Source organism: Ailuropoda melanoleuca, chromosome 8, assembly GCF_002007445.2.
Source record: "Ailuropoda melanoleuca isolate Jingjing chromosome 8, ASM200744v2, whole genome shotgun sequence".
NCBI lineage: Eukaryota > Metazoa > Chordata > Mammalia > Carnivora > Ursidae > Ailuropoda > Ailuropoda melanoleuca.
The window spans coordinates 127,766,030-127,779,886 of record NC_048225.1 but is presented as its reverse complement, the minus strand read 5'-3'; the positions used below and the strand labels follow the sequence as shown (position 1 = coordinate 127,779,886).

At 47.2% G+C, this 13,857-nt stretch overlaps 1 protein-coding gene across 1 annotated transcript; it reads right to left on the bottom strand.

Annotated features, from left to right (window-relative positions):
- Positions 1 to 7,373: 7,373 nt before the first annotated feature.
- On the bottom strand, positions 7,374 to 13,201 carry RIT1 (Ras like without CAAX 1). Its single transcript, XM_011236111.3, has 5 exons — positions 13,007 to 13,201; positions 12,856 to 12,912; positions 9,747 to 9,820; positions 9,331 to 9,522; positions 7,374 to 7,879 (listed from the first exon to the last, which is right to left on the bottom strand). Exons 1-5 carry the CDS (start codon positions 13,110 to 13,112, stop codon positions 7,649 to 7,651), a joined length of 660 nt encoding a protein of 219 aa, XP_011234413.2. The 5' UTR covers positions 13,113 to 13,201; the 3' UTR covers positions 7,374 to 7,648.
- Positions 13,202 to 13,857: the final 656 nt, after the last annotated feature.

The following is a 13,857-nucleotide window of genomic DNA, read 5'->3' as shown; positions in this document are numbered from 1 at the left end:
TACCCCAGAGCAATGCCAAGAGGGCTGATTCTCTTCTCTCATTCATTTATTCCTAACAAAGATTTGCGTACTGTATCCCAGGTGCTGGGGGCACAACACTGACCCCCGAGGTGCACAGCAGAGGACCTGCTACAATCAGATAATCCCACCAGTAAATATGCCATCACAGACAGAAATGCTTGAAACAGAAGGAATGCAGGCTAATGCACCCTGCAGGGGTCAAGTCCCGGGGTGTTCTAAGGACCCCCTGCACGCCCTGAAGTCTGGAACGATGCACTTTTCCTACCTCTGTCCTGTAGAGATTGCCCTCCCTGCGTGTACGTGCTTCCTTTCCGGAAGCAGGAAGGAAGCCCCTACTCTTTTAAGGTTTCAGTGAAGGAACTAAAAAACTTTTTTAAACGACAAACTAATAAGCATATTATACAAAAATTGGAAAATAGAGAAAAGGAAGCAAAATTAGTTGGGATTCCAGAACCTTCCCAACCTTCTGTCTTCTAGTCTTATTTCCTGTGCGTTTTTTCCCTGATGCATCACACAGGGTCACTGTAGAGAACGGCACACAGGTAGTTTCACATATCGCTTGTTCTCTGGGGTTAAGTCTGAAGAAATAATATAACATGACAACGATGGCATGAGTATCTTGGCACTCAGGATGCTTCTGTCTACGGTTAACAGGAAACCCAGTTCAAATTGGCTTAAACACCAAGAACACATACCAGTTCACCCAACTGCAAGTCCACAGGTGGGGCCGGCTTCGGGGGGACCCTGGCGAAAGGTCACTAGTACCGTGAGGGTCACGGGTGCTTCCTGGGGACCCACACTGACACGCAACGTCCACTCAACCCTAACGGTTGTATGATGTCTCTAGGACCACTTCCAGGGGAAAAGAGAAGATTGCTTCAGGACCACTCCCAGAAAAATAAGGTAAAGCATCCCCCAGAAACCTCTAGCTTTTCTCTCTTCTAATCTCGCTGGTCTAAAATGGGCCATGTGGTCATTGCTGAGCCCATCAGGCAAGGAGGATGGGAGTGTCTTTCGGACTGCCCTGGAACTGAATGTGGGAAACGGGTGGCTTCTTGAATAAAATGTCATTTCCTTTGGAAGGAGGAATGGGGCCTGGGCGGGCAGCAAATGGGGACCACGTTGTTTTCCCTCTTCAGCACCTGTCGCCCACAGCATTTTCTCCAGTGATCTTATAACAAACTCTCAGAGAACAGCCGCCGACCTCAGCCACCTCCTGTACCTTGTGGTTTGACAAGACAAACAGCCTAGCGCTTGGGGTTCTCTTTAAATGATTCAAGAGCAGGGCGCCTGGGGGGCTCAGTTGGTGAAGCGTCTGCCTTTAGCTCAGGTCATGATCCCAGGGTCCTGGGATCAAGTCCCGCATCGGGCTCCCTGCTCAGCGGGGAGTCGGCTTCTCCCTCTCCCTCTGGCGCCCCCCCACAACTCGAGCTCGCGCGCGCGCTCTCTCTCTCTCTCTGCCAAATAAATAAATAAAATCTTTAAAAAATTTAAAAAACCCAAATGATTCAAGAGCAAATCAGTTTAGCCACAGAGCATAATTTTTCAGAAAGCTGAGAACATCTCTGTTCTTTTTTTTTTTTAATTTATTTAAGTGCTCTCTCCACCCAACGTGGGACTGGAACTCACAACCCCGAGATCAAGAGTCGCAGGCTCCTGAAACTGGACGTTTTCAGGATTGACATTCACTCACACCAAATCAGTCTCCTATCTGGCATTTTCCCAAGTTGACACTGAATTGTTCACCAAGGAGCTGGAACCCCTACACATCCCTTTACCCCCCCCCCCATTCTCCACCACTCAGTCCACACCTCTGACCTGGGATTGTGCACATCAGAACAGAGGTGCCTGGGGCACCCGGCTGGCTCGGGAGGCACGTGACTCTTGATCTCAGGGTGGTGAGTTCAAGTCCCCATGTTGGGTGTGGAGCCTACTTTAAAAAATTTGGAGGTTCCTGAAGAACAGAACCGAGCCGCCAACACCTGTACTCTTGTTGTTACCCACACAGCTGAATCCCCAACATCCAACCCAATGCCTGGCATCCAGCAGGCGCTCAATAAAGGTTTGTGGCACGAAGGCAGGCAGGGGGGACAAAATATTGTCTAGGAAGCAGACCTAAAACAAGCACAAAACATTGTGCCTTGTCCTACTTGTTACTGAGTTGGTTTCCAAAGACGTGTGGTCTGGAGCGGAGTCTTGTGTTCGTTAGTGTTTCGGGCGGTGGCAGTGGTGGGCGTGTCTCGGCTGCAGCCAGACCCCCATGTGCTCTCGAGGTTGTCTGCAGCTCCAACAGTAGAGTGGCCACGGTGTTTTGGGTGGGACTAACCTGGGGGTGCAGCCGCCCCCCCGGCCAGCAGAGTCTACACTGGGTTACACTGCACGTGAGCACAGACGGGAACTCGCCTTCGTATCAAGTGCTGGTGTGCAAGGAAACTAGGGAAAGCGTCTGATGGGGGGCGGGGGGGAATTCTGAAGCTGGAGATTTTCTCCTGGCTCAGAGCAAACTGCAATAAAACTAGCAATAACCAGCTCTGGGAAGGGCAGGAAATGACACGTCCCCACCCCAGCAGCTTTTGTTCAAAAAACTGGGTGACTTAACGATACGATCATGTGTGCTGAGTTTAAGCAAGGACTATTAGACAAAGCTAAAACATTTCAGTAATTTTGACTCAAGGCCAACTCAAGTTTAAAAGTTGATTGGAAATACTGCAAACATTAAAACTTAACCGTCCTTTGTTCTTCTATCCAGGGGTTTCCTTCCTAACAAGGTAGAAGTTTATTTCTCTTGCTTGTCCCCCAGCCACGGCCCTTGTTCATCCTGCATCTTCTTCTTCTTCTTTTTTTTTTTTTAAGATTTTATTTATTTATTTGACAGAGAGAGAGACAGCCAGCGAGAGAGGGAACACAAGCAGGGGGAGTGGGAGAGGAAGAAGCAGGCTCATAGCAGAGGAGCCTGACGTGGGGCTCGAACCCATAACGCGGGATCACGCCCTGAGCCGAAGGCAGACGCTTAACCGCTGTGCCACCCAGGTGTCCCTCGTCCTGCATCTTCTTACTGCTTACTCCCAGTGCTCCCCACCCCATGCCACTCTGACAGAGCCGCTAACGTTTTCCGCACCTGGGGACAGCCACCTGTCACCACTCCACACTGTCTCCCAATGCCTCGGGCTCGGTGACTCCCCATCTAGGAAGGGCAGCATGGCTGCCATCACGGTCCTCCGGGATTCCATACAGATTCCTGGAGCCTATCAGAATCCATCAAATCAGAATCTCCAGGGGTTAGGCTGAGAAAATGAGAGAACAGAACAGAACAGGTCTTGGCTGACAGGTACTTGGGAGGCACACACACTTCAGACCAGCCCTCGCGCTTCCCACGCCCTCAGCCCCGCAGCATCCCACCTACCCCAGGATGGCCTTGACTCTCTCTCCAGGCCTACGCTGGAGGGAGTGCGCACCCGTGTGCTTGAGCAGCGGGGTGAGGGCCAGACGGAGAGGGAGAACCCCAAGGACACTCCCCACTGAGCAACAGGAGGCTTGATCTCATGACCCTGACATCATGACCTGAGCTGAAATCAAGAGTTGGACGCTCATCGGACTGCACCCCCCCCTTCAGCCCTATCACAAACTTTAATTTCAAGCTGAGCAAATCCAGGATGACTGCAAATGCGTTTTCAGTACTGAACCATCTCTTAAAGCCAAGTGCTTGTCCAAGTTAACACAGACTCCTAAAAAGTAAGACTGAATGTGTCATCCTTCTCAGTCAGTTCGGAAAAGGAGCAACACTACCAACTACTTGTCAGGAGCTTCCTCAATTTATATAGATTTTTTAAGAAAATAAGCAATAAACAGTACAAGTGAGGAGAAACTTCAGAAATCACCTGCTTTGATCTTCTTGCTCACTGCATGTGGGTTACGTTCCGCCTCTCCTCGACTTGCCTGCTTTCCCATTAGCTCTCAGTCCCCCGCTGGACCCAGCCTGACAGGGTCCTTCCTCCTCTGAATTCCTGTAACATCCCCAGTAGGAAGCGGGTCACCTCCGACTGCACGATCCGTCTCCAGCTCTATGTGCCAATTCTGTCAAAGCTCAAAGCAGGGACACTCCTGTGCTTTCCAATCCCAGTCTCCCATGGTGCTTAGTGCACGGAAGCCCATGAACACTCCGATGGAATCCCGGCGCCTCGCCTCCCAGGCGCTCGGTTAGGTTAGACGGTTAGACATTCCTCCACCACCCGTTTCAACAGTGGACCCCGCTGACCGTCACTGACCTGCTCAACACTAGTAACGACGACTCACACACACATTCCTTCAATGTCCAAACGAAGGCCTCCCCACAAGCGCCGGTGCCCATTCCGAGCAGTAGAGACAAAAGCCATGACTCCTCACGGTATCACATTTAGTTTCTACACTTGAAACAGCTTGAACCCTTGATCGGGTGGCAAATACGCTCTCCTCTCAATACGTTTTTCCTGTCTCCCCAGCACTCCGCCTCTACATACGTTAGGGTCTCGGGAGGTTGCTTAGGCATCTGCCCCCCACCGCAGGGGTGGCAGTTCACTTTGCACCACCCCCAAGTCCTCCCTGGCATGGCCAAACACCAAGCATTCCCAAGCATCCTGGCTGCCGGAGCCAGGACAGGGGACAGTGCCCGCAGTGGGGAACCAGAGTCCAGAGTCACTTAGCGGTGGGACCCCACTGTCACAAGGAGACTCTTCAGCAGCTGGACCGCAGTGCCTCCCCTCCCTGCAGCCCGTCCACCTGCCCCAGAGCGATGTCCTCTCTCTGAATGAAGGCGTATTCCACGGCACGCTCCCTTGCACTCGACACAGGTGTTCTGCACAGGGTGGGCACTCACATTTTTGAATCGGTATTTTCCAGAACATAAAATCTCATGGTATTAAATTTTCTTAAAATGACCTTGGCAATGATTCCAAGCATTTCCACCCACACACAGGTAAGTAAAGGAGAAGCCCAACAAGTTGTTTAAAAGTTCTGTATTGTGTCATATAAACTGTCTTCATATACACATGCATAAGTGAAAGACTGCTCTTCCTTCTCCCACCCCCCAAACATCACAGTAGACCAATTCTTGCTAAAAAAGGGTAAAGTTAAACATACCCCCTCCTGAATTCTAACAGCTCATTCTAGACACGAGCTTCTAAATTTTTTAACTTAATCGGGCACAGGCATCAACAGTCTCAGTGCTTTCAAACGTGTCCCTGAATGTTTCTCTCTTCAAAGTTCCAGGCAGTAATTGATTTTAATGCCCTCAAATTGGATCAACTCTTCAGAGCTTATGAATTACATACGCTTACGATCACTAGGACAGAGCTGTTACCTACACACATTATACCCCCTCAATGAGGTATTTAGCACCATGAAAAGAATTCTCAATACTAATGGGCTAATTAATCCATGACCAAATATAGAACAGTGACAGTCTTAAAAACACAAATTTGTGATTTTTCTTGTATACAATATAAATTCCCTCCTGTCTTACAGATCTTTCTTTCTGGCAATGTTCTCTGCTGCCTTGAATGTCCTGAATGATTAGACAGCTGTCAAGTTCTTGCTTGACGCTAATTACAATTCCCTAGGTCATTAGTAATGAGAAGCTAAGGCATTAAATGTAAAAGGCTCTAAGCTAACTTAAATGTGGTAAAATACTGTTAAAATAGAATTGCACTGCATTTCTTTTCTACCTTCATGCTTCTCTAAAGTGCTATGGTTCCTATCAGATTTCTGTCTTGCACAGATTCAAATTCTGGGTCTTTCACTACTGGATGGCTTGAGTACCATAAAACATGATTTGGTTTCAAAAGGGACCACGACCTAGCTAAAAAAGTTGCAACCACCACCTTTCTTTAAACCTAGGACATCACATTGAGTATGAGGAAAAAACGCAACCACCTGTTCTTCCGCCTGTCGGCAAGACGGAAAACAGTTAAGCCAAGGTGTGCACTTTTTCGGACGTGCCGTAGTCACGTTCTTCAGGGTTAAGATGGTCACAAACTCTGTCCATGACATTTAGTGTTCAATCTGTGCCACATTATTCTTAGCACTTCTGCACCTCATCTCCATACAAAGTCCAGATAGCAAAATAATCCTGATTCTGAAAAAGAGAACTCACCACCCATACTTAAAGCTGTTCCTTCCCAGGACACTAGTTTCCCAGCTATGCACAAATATCAAGGTGGTATTTTCCTAGACTAAGTTTTGTCAAGGCTCAGACAGCCCTGTGCAGTCAACCCATCAAGGTCCCTGTAAAGAAATCTTTGATGAGAAACTCAACACACAGGAATGCTAAAAAGCTTCATGCCGGGCTCGTTAGCACTGAGACGCCCTGGGCTTCTCTGAGCATGGAATCTAGTGATTGTCTGTGTTGACGAGGCACATACAGCATTTACTCTAACTCCCGATGTCTCTTCCATACAGACAATGCAGTCGGTCCGATGAAGGACCTAGAAAACGTTCTGCCAGGCCTAGCTCTGCTAGAGAGCACAGGGAAGCACTGGGAAGCACTTAATGTAAATGTACTGGTGTGCGCATCTCTGGGGAAAAAAATAAACCTGCACAAGGCCATGGCTGTCCCAACCAAGGGTCAGAACAAGAGTTCAGGGGCGCCTGGGTGGCACAGCGGTTGGGCGTCTGCCTTCGGCTCAGGGCGTGATCCCGGCGATCTGGGATCGAGCCCCACATCAGGCTCTTCCGCTATGAGCCTGCTTCTTCCTCTCCCACTCCCCCTGCTTGTGTTCCCTCTCTCGCTGGCTGTCTCTACTCTGTCGAATAAATAAATNCTTTTAAAAAAAAAAAAAAAAAAAAGAACAAGAGTTCAGTAATCCAGTAACAGCTCCCAAAGCATATGCCTTGGAAGCTAACAAAAGGCTAAATCCTGAAAGGAAGAACAAAATAACTTCATAGTAAAAACCCTCATACATTTCACTCGCTTCTGCTTGTCCTCACCTAGCTCAGTGCATTTGGATCAAATGCACACTTCTTAGGAAAGCCAGGCTTGCACTGGGAACACGGTCCTGACGCTACCTCTCCCTAGTGGAGTCCCACCCGCCCCCTCCATGGCCTGGCTTCCCTGATCTCATCAGTCCCTAATCTGCAACAGGAGGCAGTTCCACAGCGACGCCCTGAACCTGGTTTTCTGTGGTTTTCACTGTGTGTCCAGGAAGCACCTGTGAACAGAAGAAAGCGAGGCCCTTCCCTGGGAAGGTCTCAGGGAACCCAAGCTGAAAAGGACACAAAGTAGTGAACAGCAGAAAACTCCTCATGTGGGCTTTGTCAAACGCACATGGTATAAAGACTCCCCCAGGGTAGAAAAAATCGACACTAATTAACTAATATCAGGAACAGAACCCAAAACATTGGTAGATCAAATTCTAATGTGATAATTTACAAGTAGACAGTGCTCCACTGGGTTAATAAATCAGAATTAGCTAAAAGACAGTATTCTAAACACCACGTCACTGAAAACTCCCACTAGGCATACCCCCTTCATCAGTTACATTTAGAGGAACGGTCATGACAGGAGAAAGAGCAAGCACCATGCTCACTCGTGCAGGCCACTGGGTTGCTCTGAGTAAACCCTGGGGTTCACAGGCGAACACTGAACATCTTCCCTTCAAGTTACAGAGTCCTTCTTCTTCCGGAATGGTGATTTCAATCGCTTCCATACACTGGATTTGGGTTTAGATTTTTTCTCCATTGCCAGCACTGCCTCCTTTTCTTTCCTACGTATCTCCCGTACAAGGGCATGGAACACATCATCAATGTAGTAGCGGTATGCAGCGGACGTCTCAAAAAAGGGACAGCTGAATTCTCGTGACAAAGCCAATCCTTCTTCCTTGGTGACCTTTAAAAATGTAAACATGAGAAGATGTATAGTGGTAACCACAGAAAACAATCACAACTGCCCCAAAAAGTGAAAAGTGAAGGGGCTATCTGAACAGAAAGAGAGTTTTACTCTGGAGGCATCCAAGTGGAGTTCAGTTGGGAGGCTCAATCCTGATTCCTTCTTCCCTTCCTATTAAGTAATTCTATTTTTCTTTTTTCTTCCTTTCCTTTCCTTTCTTTCTTTCCTCTCTTTTTTTTTTTTTTTTAAGATTTTGTTTGGGGCACCTGGGTGGCACAGTGGTTAAGCGTCTGCCTTCGGCTCAGGGCGTGATCCTGGTGTTGTGGGATCGAGCCCCACATCAGGCTCCTCTGGTATNTATGAGCCTGCTTCTTCCTCTCCCACTCCCCCTGCTTGTGTTCCCTCTCTCGCTGGCTGTCTCTATCTCTGTCGAATAAATAAAAATTAAAAAAAAAATCTTAAAAAAAAAAAAAAAGATTTTGTTTATTTGACAGAGAGAGAGAGAGAGAGCACACAAACAGGAGGAGTGGGAGAGAGAGAAGCAGGCTGCCCGCAGAGCAGAGAGCCCGATATAGGGCTCGATCCCAGGACCCTGAGATCATGTCCTGAGCTGAAGGCAGACGCTTAACTGACTGAGCCACCCAGACGCCAATGAAGTGATTCTATTTCTAATCCATTTTAAAGATAACTTTTTGGAACAGGAAATAGTTACAGACACCAAACATGTAATTTTAATTTTCTTAAAATCTAAAAGAAATCCAAAATCGATATGTCCAATTAGGGGTAGACCATAATTTCTCCTAGGTCTGAACACTTTGACTTTTTCTAACTTTTTGCTACCATAAGCAGTCTGGCAATGAACGTTTTATATATAAATTCTGGATGGGTTTTTCAATCAGGCATTAAGTGAGAAGCACTGTGAATCTATCTACTGCCAAACTACTTCCAAAAAGTCTGTCCCCACTTGCTGTTTCCACCAGCGGTCCCGATGTGCCTGTTCTCTATTCCTCCAACTCTATACCAAACAGCCAGTATGAAGAGTCTGGCTTACTCTATAATCCTCTACAATTTCTCTGACTCTCCCCTTCCAGGTCCCCTTCGTGATCCTCACCACCAGGAAGTATATCTTGAAGTCTAAGCTACATTTGTACTGCTGCAAATAAACAGATCGACTGATTATTTTCTAAGGTTTTAGGAACTGAACATTCCATGATCCTTCACATAATATGTACTCTGTCATCTGATTACCATCCTGTGGATTTTATCCTGTCGACTGATTTCTAAAATCCAGATTTTATCCAAGTTAATTGCAAACCAATAGATTTAGAGAGATTTCTAAGGTTAGAGAGAAATCAATTTAAAATTTTTATTTTAAAGCAAAGGAACCTATATACAGCGAACCAACAAGGACCAATCTGAGACTACAGACTGCGTTTCTGCTCCCTCCTCACCTGTCTTAGCTGCTTTAGGTCAGATTTGTTTCCCACCAGAACCACAGGTGTATCATCAGTGCGTCGAACTCTGTAAATAAGCTGCTTAAATTCCCGAACTTCATGGAAACTTCGACGATCAGTGATGGAGTAACAGATGATAAACCCTTCTCCTGCCCTCATATACTGATCCCGCATGGCTGTAAACTCTGCCTGCAGGGAAACAGGATCGTTAAGGTATGATGACACCTGGAGCTGCACACACATTAGCTACGATTTCAGATCGAAGAAGAGACATGTATCAATTACCTGCTATCCTGAGTCAGAAGGCATGAAAAATTAAGAGAGATGAACTGGTGATCTTCTCTGTGTAAGCCTTCCCCCTCCCCTCTACTAGAGTGAAAACACCTTTACACATGGAGTTCTGAGCTTAATACCTGTCCAGCCGTATCCAAAATGTCCAGGTTGGCAGGCTCATCATCAATACGGATCCGGATTTTATAAGCGTCTTCTACAGGAAGGAAGAAATGTGTACTATAAACCCATAAACACAGGAATATGCAACCTCAATTTTTTTCTTGCGTAACCTCTATGCCCAACGGGGCCTCCAGCTCAGGACCCTGAGATAAAGAGTCGAATGCTCTACCAACCGGGAGAGCTGGGCATCCTGCAACCTTATTTTAAAATTCATCTCACAGAAAAGTAGATTACACACAGTTCTTTAAAAGTCCAGATTTTCTCAGGAAGTATGCTCAATCCATTTAGATACATAATTTGGGTCTTCAACTGAGGTGTTTTGTGTTTTTCACCTAAGTGATGACATAAATTGATTCGTTGTTTAAATTTATAATACTTCATCTACAATTCTAAGCTAAAAAAGGATTCTGATTGTCTTTTTAAGAAATATCAGGCTCTGGGGCGCCTGGGTGGCTCAGTCAGTTAAGTGTCCGACTCTTGTTTTCGGCTCAGGTCACGAGCTCAGGATTGTGAAACTAAGCCCCGCAGTGGGCTCCGAGCTGGGCGTGGAACCTGCTTAAGATTCTCTCTCTCCTTCAAAAATTAGGCTCGAAAAGTAACTTTACCATTTGTTAAACAGTTATTAAATGCCAGGCATTATACTAAGTAATCTGTATACCTTAATTCATTCAACAGTGGCAATATTCCAATAGCGACAAATATGCTAATCCGTAGTAGTATTATCCCATTCTACAGATAAGAGAAAATGCAATTCTGAAACATTAAATGTTTTTCCCATATTACAAAGTTCATTATACAGCCAGAATTAAAACCAAGGGCTCCTTGACTCCAAAGCCTCATACAGGGGCACCTGGCTGGCTCAGTCGGTTAAGCATCTGCCTTTAGCACAGGTCATGATCCCAGACCCCAGGGATTGAGTCCTGCATTGGGCTCCCTGCTTGGCAGGGAGCCTGCTTCTCCCTCTCCCTTTGCTGCTCCTCCTGCTTGTGCACTCTTTCTCTCCCTGTCAAATAAATAAGTAAAAATCTTAAAAAAACCCAAACAACCTTACATACTTAACCAAATACTATGGTCCCTCCTCATTTTAATACTATACAAAAAAGAAAAACCATCTTTTACTTTTTCTAAATAACCCAGATTGTCATAATTTATCCTTTATGAAAACAAATTTATGTGTATTATTATAGTAAACTTGGAAAATACAAGGAAATTTAAAAAAAGAAAAAAAAACCACTCGATATTTTCATCAAACAACTGCTGCTTATACCCCAGTGTATTTCAATTTTTTTTTTTTTAAAGATTCTATTCATTTATTTGACAAAGAGAGGGAGTACAAGTAAGAGGAGCAGCAGCAGGAGAGGGAGAAGCAAGCTCCCAGCCAAACAGAGAGCCTGACTCGGGGCTTGATCCCAGGACCCTGGGATCATGACTGAGCCACAGGCAGATGCTCAACCGAGTCACTCAGGCGCCCCTCAATATTTTTTCTTGAACCCCTGCTCATGACTCTTCCTTAAAGATAAGAGCTCACTAAACCAACGTTTCTCAAACTACAGGTCATGATCCATTAGGATTAGTGAGTTGTGAATGAATTTAATGTGCTGGGACCAATACTGAAATAAATTAGCAAAAATCTACCAACAAAAAAAAAACAACAACAACAAAAAAACCCACAAGAGCATACCACATGTACTGACATAAGCACAATTTCCTGATGTTTTAGTTATGTGTATGTATGTACCATATACACACACTTGCACGTGTACTGGCTACAGAGTTTTTCTTCTTAGAGTTAGCAACCAAAGTCTGCAACAAAGCCCCCTAAAGAAAAGGCCCTAAATTATAAACTCCATGAGAGCAACCATTGCATCTTTTTGTTCACCACTGAACTTCCAGGGCCTACTACAGTGCTTGGCACATAATGGGAACTCAGGATAACTAGGTATTTACTGTTGAATCAGGTGATGCTGTCAGGAGAGCAGCTGACTGGGGGGAAAAATCAACTGATTAAAGAAATTAGCTCTTTCAGAGAACACGTATGACTTTTACTTTAAAGAAAGGGAAAAATATTTGTGGAGATCTAAGTAAATTATCTTAAGTCCTAAACTGAGTTTATTTCTAGAATTCCCAACATAGTTGGAATCCCAGAGCAATGCTGTATGTTTAAAAAAACAAACAGGGTTTCTATTTTCCTCAAGCCACAGAAGCATGTGCCGTATAAAATGACTACATCCAAACCTGGCTTGACACAGCTCACTGGCTTTGCGGAAAACAGTGCAGCAGAGGCCTGACCCAATGGAAATCCCTCCTAGACACCCAGGATCCTGACACGATGTCCCACTCTGAAAATACTAGTAGCATGGCACCCCCCACTCCCCTCCATTTTTCTTTCATTCCGGGACGTAACCCGCTGGAATCAAATCTGCTGCCTTATAGTTCAGGAATGACGGTAATGTTCTTAATAGTCTCAGCAGAGAATAGCAATTTTTTCAAAAGGCAAAACAAAATGTTTTTACTCCCCCAGCGTTTTGCCGGCCACAGAGCGCTAACTGTTGGAGAAGACGTGAGAGAAGACCTCACTACGTAATAACCTCGAGGAATAAGGAAGTGAAGGAAGAGCTTCCAGGGGAAGAGCGCGGGCTGCAGGTCTGAGTGGTCAGAGCGCAGCAGGCCGGCTGGACTTGTTTCTCTGCTTCCTTTTGTGGAAGTTCAAACCAGCTGACTCATAGTTACAGAGCCAGAGACCCTTAGAGAAGTGACAGCAAACGGCTTCGAGGCCTGGACACTTTTCCTTTCACCTGGCGACACAGCCCGGGAACCACGAAAACCTAACGGACGAAGTGTTCCGTGAACGTTGACGAAAAGACAGACGCCGAAGACAGCTTACCGCCCTACCGAGTTAAGCGAGGAAAAAAGAAATATTTGTTCACCAAGTGCTATAAAATTCCTGTAAAAAATCTTGTAAGGACGTCAAGAAACGCTCCGGATAAGTAGTTAAACACGGTTTCAAAAACTGACACCACGACAGGTCTACACAGTTTATTTGGAGACTTTAGCGGTAACGTGACTTACCGATGGTGGGGTCGTGATCTTCTGGAAATCGGTGGCTGATGAACTGCATGGTCATGGCTTCAAAACGAGAAACGAAAGTTAAAATCCACAAAAGAACAAGTGTCAGCCTCCCATCTGGTTCGGTGCGGGAAGCGGAAGCACGGGCACCTACCACTCTTGCCCACGCCGCCGGCGCCCAGCATCACCAGCTTGTACTCCCGGGAGAGGCCGGCGGGGCTGCCGCAGCCGCTGCCCGCGGGGCGCGGCCCCGGCTCCATGGTCCCTCGGGACGCGCACCTGGAAAGCAAGGAGGACGCGCTGCGCCCCGGCCGCACCGGCGCCCCCGCGCTGCCCCCGCCCCCGGCCCGGCGCCNGGCGCCACCGTGGGGGGGCGGGGCCGCGTGACGTGACGGCCCCGCCCCGGGAGCCCCGCCCCCATCGGAGACCCGGGCTCGCCGGTGTGCGCACGCGCGAGGGGAAGCGGGGCGACTTTGGTGGGGGACGCAGGGGCGCTTACCCTTACCGGGGCTGGGGGCCGTTCGTGACAAAAGCCGAATTGGGGCCGAATGGGAACCCACCAAATCCTCCCCGAATAGCGCAGACGCAGCTGCAGTGCCGGGGCTCTGAGGGGCCCAGGTGCGCGGACCCGAGGTCGCACTCCCCACGCAGGCAATGCGCTTCCAGGAGCAGGCTTCTTGCTTTGTTGTGAAATGAACGCGCGACCGCGGCCGGAGCTCAGGCGCTTCCACACGGGCTTTAAGTGAACACTGCGTAACCAGGGCCCTGTCACCGCTCTTCGGGGGCTGCACGCAGGCTCCAGGGGGAACTTGGCTCGGAAAAGGCTGTTTCTACCCAGCCTTCTTAGGAACGCTTTCCCAAGAATAATTTGTGAATTATGTGTATTTCCTTTAAAAATGTTTTTTACTCTCACTAACCGAGTTCAGTGGAAGGCTGATATGCGAGAATGGAGGGAGTCCACCAGAATTATCCTCCAGGTTTTCATCTGGACTTTGGGAAGGGTTT

Bases quoted from the DNA above. Each gene is read 5' to 3' on its own strand.
- RIT1 (XM_011236111.3), bottom strand. From the start codon at position 13,112: ATGGAGCCGGGGCCGCGCCCCGCGGGCAGCGGCTGCGGCAGCCCCGCC. The intron at 12,913-13,006 runs GTAGGTGCCCGT...CTCGTTTTGAAG, and splicing joins CGGCGGCGTGGGCAAGAGTG to CCATGACCATGCAGTTCATC. The intron at 9,821-12,855 runs GTAAGTCACGTT...TCCTTCCTGTAG, and splicing joins AGATCACGACCCCACCATCG to AAGACGCTTATAAAATCCGG.